The sequence below is a fragment of the Cetorhinus maximus genome, chromosome 2, assembly GCF_964194155.1.
Source record: "Cetorhinus maximus chromosome 2, sCetMax3.hap1.1, whole genome shotgun sequence".
Classification (NCBI taxonomy): domain Eukaryota; kingdom Metazoa; phylum Chordata; class Chondrichthyes; order Lamniformes; family Cetorhinidae; genus Cetorhinus; species Cetorhinus maximus.
Window position 1 is genome coordinate 37,300,700 of NC_135880.1, and position 15,053 is coordinate 37,315,752.

The 15,053-nt window shown below is 42.2% G+C and overlaps 1 protein-coding gene across 3 annotated transcripts in view; it reads left to right on the forward strand.

Annotated features, from left to right (window-relative positions):
- The window catches only part of ap3b1a (adaptor related protein complex 3 subunit beta 1a), a 325,597-nt gene that overhangs the window by 33,488 nt on the left and 277,056 nt on the right, over positions 1–15,053 (forward strand). For all 3 annotated transcript variants that reach the window (XR_013579525.1, XM_078563182.1, XM_078563190.1), the window contains exon 2: positions 2,639–2,714. Coding sequence is in view for 2 of the 3 variants with exons in the window: in XM_078563182.1 (XP_078419308.1) it covers positions 2,639–2,714 (76 nt within the window). In the remaining variant the exon portion in view is untranslated. The remainder of the gene's footprint in view (positions 1–2,638; positions 2,715–15,053) is intronic.

Consider the following 15,053-nt stretch of genomic DNA (forward strand, 5'->3'; position numbering starts at 1 on the left):
ACTCAAATGTTAGTATTGTCATTACATTAAAGTTAATGGCCTGGAGTTTCTGCTCGGTTGCATTGGTTTTATCAGTGTGACTGGCACAAGATCTTGGAATTTTCAGCCTGAGCATAGGTCCTGACCACACAACTTGCCTTCGCAGCCATTGGGAGTTTCCACTAATTTTGCTTGTATGTGGGCCTTTCAGGAGCTTCGAAAAATTCAACTTTTTTTTGGGTGCAAGGCCACTAAGCAATATTTAAAAAGCTTTTGAATGTAATTATTTTTTAACATACTAAAACTGACAACTTAGAGAATATACAATAATTCATCCAATCTACAGTACTCCAATATAACTAGGAAATGTTTCTGAATATTTTGTGCCCACTGTGACTCGGTTGACAGTACTCCTTCTAAGTTGCAGGGTTGCAGGTTCAAGTCCCACTCCAAGATGTGAACACACAGCTCAAGGTTAATACTCGAGTGCATTATTGAGGGAATGTTGCACTGCCAAATGCGATGTCTTTTGGATGAGATGTTAAACCTGCTTAGGTAGATGTAAAAGGTCCTGTGGCACTATTTCAAGAAGAGCATGGGAGTTCTCCCCAGTGTCCTGGCCAATATTTATCCCTCCTCTGTTGTAATGTAGGAAATACAGTGGCTAATTTTGCACACAGCAAAGTACATAATTGGCATTTAAAAGTGCTTTGAGATGTCCAGTGGTTGTGGAAAATGCTATGTAAATGCAATTTTTACAAGTATTTTTCAGTAATTTAAAATCGTATCACTCTCAGATGGTGGATTCGCACTGATTGATTGAAAATGCTTCTTTTGTGATGACCCCATTTTCAACTGCAGTGATCAAGCAGATACTCTAATGAATTTGAGCAGGAGCATGAGGGATAAAAAGGCTTCTCAAAATGGGCGCAATTTGCACCCATTTTGCTGTTTACTCCCAAGCTGTGCTAGCATTTTTTGCAAATCGTTTGCACCTAGTGTTCACAGAATCTTTCCAAATTATATGCTAAATAGTTTACCAAACAGGTAAGCAATCTTTCAACATGTTTTGTTCATGCATCATTCTGCTTGAGCAATTACTTCTTGAATAATGTTCTTTGATCAAGAAATGTTTTGAGACTTCAGTGATGTTCTCATGGGCACATACGATCAGCATTAAGGTGTGTAAAGAGACTGTCAAAGTAACTAGTGAGAAAAGTATGACTCGTTTCACTAACACATATTAGTAGTCAGTATGAGGTTTGATAGATTTTAAAAAGAAATATCTGAATTCTTTAGATCTGTTTTACACCCAAAGGAGTTTTGTTCCATAACCTAAAACTAAAATGATGCATGTTAATCTTATTTAGCTTCTTTTAAAGGGCCTGATTCATCCTCAGATTTACAGGATTGTTGTTCTGGTTTCTGGACTTAGTCACTGATGGATTCACATTGTGTATTGTAATAGCTTCTTGTCATAATATTGTTCAGTTCTTTGGACTTTGCTGCTGAAGTTGCGGAAAAAATAAATGTTGGCTGAAAAGCCCAAGTTAAGCAATCCCATAATTCCTTAATTTATAAGAATTTTGTCACCATTATAGTGCATAACTATCTTAATTAGAATACGTTTTATGACAAAAATATGGAGACTTTTGACTTCTGCAGCCTTTCTGAGCCTTTAGCTTAAGTATAAACAGGAAAGCAAATTATTTTTTTGCCAAACTATATTGCAAGCACTTTTCATATAATTCATATAATTCACATATAATTTTATTATGCAGCAACTTGAATCCGCCATATTTTGCACTTTTTTTTTCAAGTTGAGGGCTACACTTGCTGATATTTTTTTTCGGTTGTAGAAAATCAATGAGGATTGAGCGAAAGGGTTTAAGTATTCCCTTTTCCAAGAAAGAAAATGGTTATAGAAAAAAAAGCCTTGCATTTATATAGTGCCTGTCATAACCACCTGATATCCCAAAGCGCTTTATAGCCAATTAATTGTGATATTGGATCTTTCACGTCCAGCTGTGAGGGCTGATAGGGCCTCAGTTTAACATCTTATCTGAGGGATAGCACCTTTGATTGGTGTAGCACTCCTCCTTCAGTGCGGCACTGGAGTGTCAACTGAGATTGCAGTGCCCAAGCCTCACAACCTTCTGGCTTGAAGGAAGGAATGCTACCAACTGAGCCACAACTGGCACCAAGAGTACCATTAACCTAATATACACCAGAAATGTATTTATTGTAAAATGTATGGATGAACTTAAAAACTATTCCTTCCAGATTTCATTCTCCATTATCCTATACTCTGTGTAATGCCTTGACCTGTAGAAGATTGGAAGCTGACTTTAAAAGCCACTGGTTCAGGAAGAAACAATTTCAACCATGTCAAGTTTTGAAAGCTTTCTAACTTGATGGCAGATCTGGTTATTTGTTTTTTCTAGAGTGTTCTGTCCTTATTTTTATTTTGTAACATTTTCTCTGTTTATTGCAAAGTTCCATTAATGTACTTTTATTGTGTTTTATTTTCATTATCATGCCGCCTTGTGTGGTTGAATATTCTGGGTGTGAATAGTTCAACTGTAGAAACGTGTAGGAGCAATGTTTGTCCCCTGATTTTTGTCTGTCCTCATTTTAATTACTATGATTTTGTTTTCAGGAATGAAGACCTTCATCAAATGCTGGAGAGCAACAAGGATTCACTTAAATTGGAGGCTATGAAGCGAGTTGTTGGGGTGAATAATATTTTAACTTCAGTAGTTGCAATAGCTTCAATGGTTCTAAATCCAAGTTGCCTAAAGGCCAATTTTTGTAGGCATGATTTGGTAATCGGAAGGAAGTGACACGCTGACTAAGGAACAAATCTTGTATATCTGCTTTCATATTGCTCTAAGACATGTCACAATACTTGCGCCCCACGTGCAAAATCTTGTGCAGTTAGCTGCTATATTGAAATTAAGTTGTTGGGAATTTGCACCTCTTCATTCTGATTGCTGCCTTCAGTGAACGAGAGCAAGTCTAATTTTGCAGCATGGATCTGACTTGCTTTAAAAGCAACTGCAGCAAATAAGTTGGAAATTGAGTTTGTTTGTGTTAAATTGAAATGAGCAAAAAACCCATAATATGAATTAAGCCACAGTTGTTCAGTTAGTTGTGAATTCATGTTGTGAATGCACTTCAGGTATGGAATGCAAATATGAAAACCTGAACTGAGCTTGTAATTCATAAAGGGGTGTATGTGTACAGATTTGGATTTTTAGTTGGTATATCTCTAATTTGAGGCACAGTATCATTGTGGTTATATTACTGGATTTGTAATCCAAAGACTGGTTAATGCTTTGGAGAAATAAATTCAAATCCCACTACTGCAAACTGGAGAATTTAAATCCAGCTAGTTAAATAAATCTAAAATTAAGTAATTGGTAATGGTAACAATGAATTTGCTGGATTGTAGCTAAAAATCCGTTTGGTTCGTTAATACCCTGTGGGGAAGGAAATCTGCTGCCCTTGCCTAGTCTGATCTGTATGTGACTCTAGATACATAGCAATGTGGTTGACTCCAAACTGCCTTCTGAATTGGCTGAGCAAACCCACTCTATCGTATCTTGATGACAATTAGGGATGAGGGACATATGCTGACCTTTCCAGAGATGTCAACTTCCCATGAATGAATACCTACATCTGAAATTTGCTGTTACAGCAACCTTGAGTTCCAAGATGAGACATATGTGGAAATTGAGCATCATAACTTGGAGGATTTTATCAAATGTTGGTTGCAGGGAGATTGAGAGATCAAAGACATGAAAATTATTGTTTCAAATCACAATCTTCAGTTTTACTCCGAGTAGAACTTATCTGTGAGTTTGCATTAAATGTTTCTCTGTTTGGGTTATGTGACCATGAGCTCCATTTGAGAATGAGTGTTGCTGAAAAAAGAGGCATGTCGAAGCTTTTTGTCTTGCACTCACCAGGACACTTCATAAGAATACCAATATAAGGGGAAAACAACAATTTATACTGTATGAGAAGGGCATGCTGATCGGTTGGCAAGTGGACCCTGACAGAGGTGTTGCCATGGAGAATGCACCAATTGATGGTGACTGACAGTTAACTGCCACGCATTGTTTGAAATTTGACCAGGCAGCTTGACCCTGATTGGTCAGGACATTGCCCTGGGATTGAATCAGCGAATGGCTGTCACTTAGTTTGTTTATCTGAAACAGGTGCAATGTATGTACATTTCTGTCTGCAAAGAACAGGGCCCTGTGTATTAATATATGTAGCTTCCAGCACACGCAAATGCGCTACACTGCGAGCCTGACTGACAATCTTAAATTGGTTGTCAACATAATTCTTAACGCACTGAGGATTATTTAGCAAATGTTGTCCAATCACATCTAATGCTGGGCACTGTTTTGAGTTTTGCAAGCATGGGCGGTTGGGTACGGCCTGCACCTTGCCCATCGCAAACAACGGCTGGGACAAGCTGTTTCTACAATCCACCCATCTTTGGAATGTATGGCCTATATTTTTTTTTTTTTTTTTTGTAAAAATATACTTTATTCATAAAAAATCTTCAATCACATTCAAAACCATTTCAAAAACAACATTACAAGGGTACAATCCAGGTTAAACTTTTACAAAATGTATCACCAGGTGCATCAGTACAAACAATATTACAATCATTTACAGCCTTTCATTTTGATCTGTACAGCCCGAGGGGCTCTAAACAGTTCCCAGTCTCTCGGTGCGCTGTGGTAGAAAGGTCTTAGACAGCGACCCTTCCCCATTGCGCCTTTGCGGCAGCTGCCCCAAGCTTTAGTGCGTCCCTCAGCACGTAGTCCTGGACTTTGGATTGTGCCAGTCCGCAACAATCGGTCGGGGACAACTCTTTGTGCTGGAAGACCAACAAGTTTCGGGCAGACCAAAGCGCGTCTTTCACCGAGTTGATGATCCTCCAGCTGCAGTCGATGTTTGTCTCGGTGTGTGTCCCTGGGAACAGCCCGTAGAGCACAGAGTCCTGTGTCACAGAACTGCTCGGGATGAACGGCCTATATACCTAGCATCACACTGGCACTGAAATTCATACACCACATTACTCATTTGTGTTTTAGGCCCAATGTCTTTTTGGCTTGATGGCAGTATCCTGTTAGTGGCGAATACCACTTGTGTTGCTACTGCATTATAGCAGCGTGAAACAGCTAGTTTCGCCTGTTGCTCAAATTTTTGCAATACCTTGCCCTTCCTAACCTGAGATTAGACTGGGCACTTTTCAGGGCCGAAAGTGATGGCCTTAGGCCTGTTCATGAATTTGCATGATATACAGTGTGAAATGACCTGATTAGGGTAGTCATTTTCCTGAAGAACGCCTTTGATGTGCCCTATTTCGGCATCAAGCTTGCATGGTGAGTAAATGGTTCAGGCTCTATTTACAAGGTTGCTGATGAGACCAATCTTAAAGTAGGACAGTAAGAATCCCAATGTGTATATTGACCAGTGAAGGTATGCTTGTGGTAGAGAGCCCCCTGGACACGGACTGCTTCAGTACCTGAGGAGCCATTAATGTATTTTAGCTTGGAGGGAAGGTCTTTGGTGAAGCAGCTGAAGATGGTTGGGCCTAGGAAACTACTCTGAAGAGCTGAGACGATTGGTTTTCAACAACCACAATTATCTGTATGTGACTCCAGCAAGTGGAGAGTTTTCCCCTGATTTCTGTTGGCTTCAATTTTACTAGGGCTCCTTGATGCTACACTCAGTCAAATATTGCCTTAATGTCAAGGGGGGACAGTCACACTCACCCCGCTCCTTGAATTCAGCTCTTCTGTCCATGCTTGGACTAAGGCTGGAGCTGAATGGCCCTGGCAGAACTCAAGTTAAGCATTAGTGAGTAGGTTATTGTGGAGTAAGTACCACTTGATGGCACTGTTGAAGACACAATTATGAGTAAATTGATGGGGTTTATTGGCTGGATTTAATTTTTCCTGCTGTTTGTGGGCAGGGTTTTGTCGACAATTCTTTGCATTTGTCAGATAGATGCCTGTGTTGTAGCTCTACTGGAACAGCTTCGCTGGGGATGCAGCTGGTTCTGGAGTAGAAGTCTTCAGGGCTATTGCCAAGATGTTGTCAAGGTCCATAGCCTTTGCTGTATTCTTCAGTCATATCAAATTAGCTGAAGACTGGCGTCTGTGATGATGGAGACTTTAGCAGGAGGCTGAGATGGTTCATCCATTCAGCACTTATGGCTGACGATGGTTACAAATGCTTCAGCCTTGTCTTGGGCTTTGTAAATAGAGGCATTGAGTACAAAAGCAGGGAAATAGCGGTAATCCTTTATAAAGCTCTGGTTGAACAACAACTCGAGTATTGCATCCAGTTCTGGTTGCCACACTTTAGGAAGGATGTGAGGGTCCTTGAGTGGGTGTAGAGGAGATTAACCTGAATGGCTACAGGGAGGAGGGATTTTAGTTTCAAGGTTAGATTGGAAAAATAGTAACGGGGGAGAAGTTAGAATATAGGGGAAAGCTAGCTAGAAATACAAAAACAGATTGTAAGAGTTTCGACAAGTATTCAAATAGGAAAAGAGTAACTAAAGCAAGTGTTGATCCTCTAGAGAGTGAGCCTGGGGAATTAATAATGAAAACACGAAGTGGCAGAAGCATTGAACAGGCATTTTGTGTCTATCTTTACTGTAGTAGACTTAGAAAACTTCCCAAAGATACTTGAAAATCAAAAGGGGAAAGGCAGGAAGGGAGGAACTTAAAACTATCGCCACCACTAGGAGAAATGTACTGGTTTGGACCAATAGGCAGACAAGTGCGCAGGACCTTATGACCTACATCCTAGGGGTCTTAAAAGAAGTGGCTGCAAAGATAGCAGGGGCATTGATTATAATTTTCCAAAATTCCTTAGATTCTGGAAGGACCCCAGGGGATTGGGAAATAGCACATGGAACACCTTCATTCAAGAAAGGAGGGAGACAGAAAGCAGGAAACTATAGGGCAATTAGCCTAACATCTGTCATGGGGAAATTGCTGGAATCCATTATTAAGCAGGTTATAACAATACTTATAAAATCATAATGGGATCAGTCAGAGTCAACAAGGTTTTGTGAAAAGGAAAACATGTTTAATTTATTAGAGTTATTTTGAGTAATAAACAAGGTGGATAAAGGGGAACCTGTAGATGTGGTATACCTGGACTTCCAAAAGGCATTTGATAAGATGCCACATCAAAAGTTACTGCACAAAATAAGAGCTCATGGTGCAAGAGGCAACATATTAATATTAGATAAAGGATTGGTTAGCTATCAGGAAGCAGTGAGTAGGGATAAATGGAGTGGCCCTGGAACCCGTCCTGAGGCATCAACTATTTACAATCTATATCAAGGACTTGAATGCCTGTATTTGCTGATGACACCAAGACAGGTAGGAAAGTAAGTTGTTGAAGGTCTATAAAGGATTATAAATAGGTTGTGAGTTGGTAAAAATTTGACAGATGGAGTATGTGAACTTGTCCACTTGGGCAGGAAAAATAGAAAAGCAGTATACTATTTTAAATAGTGAGAGATTGCAGAACTTGGTGCTACAGAGGGATCTGGGTGTCCTGATACCTGAATCTCTCAAAGTTAGTATGCAGGTGCAGCAAATGATTAGGAAGGCAAATGGACCACATCTGGAGTATGGTGTACAGTTTTGGTCCCCTTATTTGAAAAAGGATATAATTGCGCTGGAAGCAGTTTAGAGATGGCTCACTCGACTCATTCCTGGGATGAAGGGGCTATTTTATGAAGAAAGGTTGAACAGATTGGGCTTATATCCAATGGAGTTCAGAAGAATGAGAGGTGACCTTATTGAAACATGTAAGATCCAGGGGGGACTTGATAGGGTGGATATGGGAGGATATTTCTTCTAGCTGGGGAGACTAGAACTAAGGGACGCAGTTTAAGATAAAAGGTATCACTTTCAAGATGGAGATGAGAAATTTTTTCTGTCTGGATCGTTAGTGTATGGAATTCTCTTCTCCAGAAAGCAATGGAGGCTGAGTCATTGAATTTAGACAAGGCAGAGTTGGACAGCTTTTTGATGGACAAGGGAGTCTAGGGCTATGGGGGGCAGACAGGAAAGTGGAGTTAAGACCACAATCCGATTAGCCATGATCTTATCAAATGGCAGAGCAGGCTCCAAGGACTGAATGACCTACTCCTGCTCCAAAGTCCCTTGTTCCTTGGGTAGGGTTATTCCCTTGAAACAAAGGAGGTTGGGGGGAGCTCTGACAGAGGTGTTCAAAATTACAACACATTTAGATAAGGTTGACAAAGAAAAGCTGCTTCCATTAGCTGATGGTACAAGGATGAAGGGATGCTGATTTAAATTTTGGTTGAGTTGCAGAGGGCGTGGGTGTGTGAGGAAGAACTTGTTTATGCAATGAGTGTAAATAACCTGGAACACTCTGCACATGAGGATGGTGGAAGCAGAGACGATCAATGATTTCAAAGGAAATTGGATGAGTGCTTGAAGAAAATAAGCCTACAGGCCTATGGAGATGGAGGAGGGGAACGGGACTGACTGGAATGTTCTAGAGACCTGGCACAGACTTGATGGGCCAAATGTTGCCTCTTTCTGACTTGTAGTGACTGAGTATGAGGAATACCCATCCCTTTGAGTATTATGTTTCAGGATGACTCCCTCCCTGCACCCTGACTTTAATGTTCTCAACTGTGCTTCTAAACAACAGTTTGAAAACCATAATGGGTCAAGTAATGGTCTCTATCAAATCCAGAATCTGGCAAGAAAGTGTTTGGGTTCTGCTGTATCCGACACAGCTTCCTCCGACAAAAATAACTTATAATTCAGAAGCATGTTACTTCGATTGATCTTTAGAAATAAGCTGGTGTTTTTGTAAGTTATGGATCTGGTAAAATAGCATAATTCAGGGTTCTTTACTTAAATGCATATAGTATTCGGAACAACATGAATTAACGCCATAAATATAGGATAGGTTAATGGGTATGATCTCCTAGCCATTACAGAGACATGGTTACAAGGAGATCAAAGCTGGGAACTAAATATTCAGGGGTATATGACTTTTCAAAAGGACAGGCAGGAAGGAAAGGGTGGTGGGGTAGCTTTGTTACTACGAAATGGAATAAGTACGCTAGTAAGAAATGATCTTGGATCAGAAGATTAGAATCTATATGGGTGGAGGTAAGAAATAACAAGGGGAAGAAGACACTGGTGGGAGTAGTCCAAAGGCTTCCTAACAGTAGCTATACTGTAGGATAGAGAAAAAAATCAGGAGATAATGAGGGCATGTAAAAAAGGCAGTACATTAATCATGGTTGACTTTAATCTTCTTGTAGATTGGGAAAATCAAATTGGCAGAGGTAGACATGAGCAAGAATTCATCGTGTACTTGGTAAAGTTTCCTAGAACAATATGCTGTGAATCCAACCAGGGATCAGGCTATTTTGGATCTGGTAATGTCTAATGAGGTGGGTTTAATAAATGATTTCAGAGTAAAAGATCCCTGAGGAAACAGTGACCATAACATCGTAGAATTTAGCATTATGAGAGTGAGAAACTTGGGTCGCAGACAACTGTGCTAAACTCAAATAAGGGCAATTACAAAGGAATGAGGGCAGAGTTGGCTGGAGTGGACTGGGAAAGGAGTTTAGCAGAAAAGACAGTTGATGAACAATGGCAGACGTTTAAGAAAATAGTTCATGACTCACAACAAAGATATATCCCGGTGAGGAATAAAGATTCTTGGAAGGGGATAAACCACCATAGTTAACCAAGGAAGTTAAGGATAATATCAAATTGAAAGAAAAAAACATACAATGTGGCAAAGATTAGTGGTAAGCCAGAGGATTAGGAAAGTTTTAAAAACCAACAAAAGATGACCAAAAAAAATAGAGGGAGAAAATAAATTTTGAGGGTAAAGTAGCGAGTAATATATGGGGAGGCGATTGCATAGTGGTATTGCTGCTGGACTAGTAATCCAGAAATCCAGGGTAATGCTCTGGGGACCTGGGTCTTTTTCTGGATGGCAAGCTGTAACTAGTGGGGGTGCCACAGGGTTCAGTCCTTGGGCCCCAACTATTTACAATCTATATTAATGACTTGGATTCAGGGGTAGAAGGTACTATAGCTAAATTTACAGATGACACCAAAATAGCTGGGAAAGTAAGTTCCAAGGAAGAAATAAGAAATTTACAAATGGATATGGGCAGGTTAGGTGAATGGGCCAAAATTTGGCAGATGGAGTTTAACGTGGATAGGTTATCCATTTTGGTCAGAAGAATAAAAAGGCAACTTATTATTTAAATGGAGAGAAACTTCAGAATGCTTCGGTGCAGAGGGATCTGGGTGTCCTTGTGCATGAATTGCTGAAAGCTAGTATGCAGGTACAGCAGGTAATAAGGCAAATGGAATTTTGGCATTTTCTTGCTAAAGGAATAGAGTATAAAAATAGGGAAGTGTTGTTGCAACTGTACAAGGCATTGATGGGACCCGCACCTGGAGTACCGTGCACAGTTTTGGTCCCCTTACTTGAGGAAGGATGTAGTTGCACTGGAGGCGGTTCAGAGGAGGTTCACTAGATTGATTCCAAAGATGCGGGGCTTGTCTTATGAGGAGAGATTGAGCAGTTTAGGCCTATACTCGCTAGAGTTTAGAAGGATGAGAGGAGATCTAATTGAGGTATATAAGATGCAAAAGGGGATAGACAAAGTAGACGTGGAGCGGATGTTTCCCCTTGTGGGGCATTCTCGAACGAGAGGCCATAGTTTTAGGCTAAGGGGTGGTAGATTTAAATCAGAGATGAGGAGTAATTACTTTTCTCAAAGGGTCGTGAATCTGTGGAATTCACTACCTCAGAGTGCAGTGGATGCCGGGACGCTGAATAAATTTAAGGAGGAGATAGACAGATTTTTCATTAGTAACTGGTTGAAAGGTTATGGGGAGAGGGTGGGAAATTGGAGTTGAGGGCAAAATGAGATCAGTCATGATCGTATTGAATGGTGGGGCAGGCTCGAGGGGCCAAATTGCCTACTCCTCCTAGTTCTTATGTTCGAATCCCACAATGGCAGATGGTGGAATTTGAATTCAATAAAAATCTGGAATTAGAAGTGTGATGGTGACCATAAAACCATTGTCAATTGTTGTAAAAACCCACCTGGTTCACTAATGCCCTTTAGGGAAGGAAATCTGCCGTCATTACCTGACTTACTTGACTCCAGACTCACTGCAATGTGGTTGACTCTTAAATGGCCTCGCAAGCCACTCAGTTGTAGTAAACCTATAGAAAGTCAGAAAAAAGGAATGAAACCGGACGGATCACCTGGCATCGACCTAGGCACCAGAAATGACGACAGCAGTCTCAGCTCTGTCGACTCTGCAAGGTCCTCCTAACTAACCTCTGGGGGCTAGTGCCAAAATTGGGAGAACTGTCTCTCAGACTAGTCAAGCAACAGCATGACGTAGTCATCCTCACGGAATCACACCTTACATGTCCTTACATTACCTTAATGTCCAACACACCACCATCCCTGGGTATGTCCTATTCCACCAGCAGGGTGGGCCCAGCAGGGGTGGCGGCACAGTGGTATACAACGGGAAGGGAGTTGCCCTGGGAGCCCTCAACATCGACTCTGGACCCGATGTAGTCTCATGGCATGAGGTCAAACATGGGCAATGAAACCTCCTACTGATTACCAACCTCCCTCTGCTGATGAATCAGTGCTGCTCCATGCTGAACACCACTTGGAGGAAGCACTGAGGGTGGCAAGGGCACAGAATATACTCTGGATGGGGAGCTTCAATGTCCATCACCAAGAGTGGCTCGGTAGCACCACCACTACTGACTGAGCTGGCCAAGTCCTAAATGACAGCTGCGAGATTGAGTCTGCGGCAGATGGTGAGGGAACCAACGAGCAAAAAAAATACTTGACCTCATCCTCACCAACCTGCCTGCCGCAGATGCATCTTTCAATGACAGTAGCAGTGACCACCGCACAGTCATTGTGGAGACAAAGTCCTGCCTTCACATTGAGGACACGCTCCATCGTGTTGTGTGGCACTACCACCATGCTAAATAGGATAGATTCTGACCAAACCCAGCAACTCAAGATTGGGCACCCATGAGGCGCTGTGGGCCATCAGCAGCAGAATTGTACTCGAACACAATCTGTAACCTCATGACCCAGCATATCCCCAACTCTAGCGTTGCCATCAAGCCAGTTGATCAACCCTGGTTCAATGAAGAGTGCAGGAGGGCATGCCAGGAGCAGCACCAGGCATACCTAAAAATGAGGGATCAACCTGGTGAAGCTGTAACACAGGAATACTTGCATGCCAAACAGCGTAAGCAGCAAGTGATAGGCTAAGCGATCCCACAACCAACGAATCAGACTGAAGTTTTGCAGTCCTGCTACACCCAGTCGTGATTGGTGATGGACAATTAAACAACTCACTGGACGAGGAGGCCCCACAAGTATCCCCATCCTCAATGACGGAGGAGCCCAGCACATCAGTGCAAAAGATAAGGCTGAAGCATTTGCTGCAATCTTCAGCCAAAAGTGCCAAGTGGATGATCATCTCTGCCTCCTCCGGAGGTCCCCATTAACACAGATGCCAGTCTCCAGCCAATTTGATTCTCTCCACGTGATTTGAAGAAACGGCTGAAGGCACTGGAAACTGCAAAGGCTATGGGCCCTGACGATATCCTGGCAATAGTACTGAAGACTTGTGCTCCAGAACTGCCGCACCCCTAGCCAAGCTGTTCCAGTACAGCTACAACACTGACATCTTCCCGGCTATGTGGAAAATTGCCCAGGTATGTCCTGTACACAAACTGCAGGACAAATCCAACCCGGCCAGTTACCGCCTCATCAGTCTACTCTCAATCATCAGTACAGCAATGGAAGGGTTCATCAACAGTGCTATCAAGCGGCACTTGCTTAGCAATAACCTGCTCACTGACGCCCAGTTTGGGTTCAGGGCCACTCAGCTCCTGAGCTCATTACAGCCCTGGTTCAAACATGGACAAAAGAGCTGAACTCCCAAGGTGAGTAGAGATTGACTGCCCTTGACATCAAGGCCGCATTTAATGGTGTGCGGAATCAAGGAGCCCTAGCAAAACTGGAGTAAATGGGAATCGGGGGAAAAATTCTCCGCTGGTTGGAGTCATACCTAGCACAAAGGATGATGGTTGTGGTTGTTGGAGGTCAGTCATCTCCGCTCTAGGACATCACTGCAGGAGTTCTTCAGGGTAGTGTCCTAGGCCCAACCATCTTCAGCTGCCTCATCAATGACCTTCCTTCCATCATAAGGTCAGAAGTTGGGGATGTTTGTTGATGATTGCATGATGTTCACCATTCGCAACTCCTCAGACACTGAAACCGTCTATGTCCAAATGCAGCAAGACCTGGACACCTTACATGACTTGGGCTGACAAGTGGCAAGTAACATTCGCACCACACAAGTGTCAGGCAATGACTATCTCCAACAAGAGAGAATCCAACCATCGCCCCTTGATGTTCAATGGCATTATCATCATTGAATCCCCCACTGTCAATATCCTGTGGGTTACCATGGACTAGGAACTGAACTGGACTAGCTATATAAATACTTTAGCTATAAGGGCAGGTCAGAGGCTAGGAATCGTGCGACGAGTAACTTACCTCCTGACTTCCCAAAGCCTGTCCACCATCAACAAGGCACAAGTGAGGAGTGTGATGGAATACTCCCCACTTGCCTGGATGAGTGCAGCTCCCACAACACCCGGGAAGTTTGACATCGTCCAGGACAAAGCAACCCGCTTGCTTGGCACCACATCCACAAACATTCACTCCCTCCACCACCGATGCACAGTAGCAGCAATATGTACCATATACAAGATGCACTGCAGGAATTCACCAAAGCTCCTTCTACAACACTTTCCAAACCCATGACCACTACCATCTGGAAGGATAAGGGCAGCAGATAGATGGGAACACCACCACCTGGAAGTTCCCCTCCAAGTCACTCAGCATCCTGACTTGGAAATATATTGCTATTCCTTCATTGTCGCTGGGTCAAAACCCTGGAGCTCCCTTCCTAACAGCACTGTGGGTGTACCTACCCCACGTGGACTGCAGCGGATCAAGAAGGCAGTTCACAACCACCTTTTTCAAGGGCAATTAAGGATGGTAAATAAATGCTGGCCTAGCCAGCAAAGCCAACATCCCATCAATGAATAAAAAAAAGACAGTAAGAACTTCTATAAATATATAAAAAGGAAGAGAAAGGCCAAAGTGAACATAGGCCCCTTAGAGAATGAGGCTGGGGAAATAATAATGGGAACCAGGAAATGGCAGAGGAGTTGAATAAATACTTGGCTTCAATCTTCACAGTGGAAGACACTAATAACATTTCAAAAATACTAAATAATCAAGGGGCTAAGGGGGTCAGGGAGTGGGATGGGGGGGTGGTGTGGAATAAATGCAATAACTATCACTAGAGAAAAAGCACTAGGGAAACTAATGATGCTAAAGGCCAATAATTCCCCTGGATCTGATAGGTTGCATCCTAGGATATTAAAAGAAGTAGCTACAGAGATAGTGGATGCACTGGCACCCAAGTATCCTTAGATTCTGGAAAAGTCCCAGATGGTTAGAAAACTGCCAATGTAACACCCTTTTTCAAAAAGGGAGGGAGACAAAAAACAGGCAAATATAGACCAGTTAGCTTAACACCAGTCATTGGGAAAACATTGGACTCTCTTATAAAGGATGTAATAGCAGAGTATTTAGAAATACATAATATAATCGAGCAGAGTCAGCATAGCTTCATGAAGGGAAATCATGCCTGACAAAGTTATTAGACTTCTTTGAGGAGGTAACAAGCAAGATAGATAAAGGGGGACCAGTAGATCTAATTTATTTGGATTTCCAAAAGGCGTTCGATAAGGTCCAGTCCCTATGGCTACTTAAGATAAGAGGCCATGGTGTTGAGGGTAGTATATTAGCAAGGATAGATTAGCAAGGATAGGGCTAACTAATAGAAGACAGAGTTGGGATAAAGGGGGACTTTTCA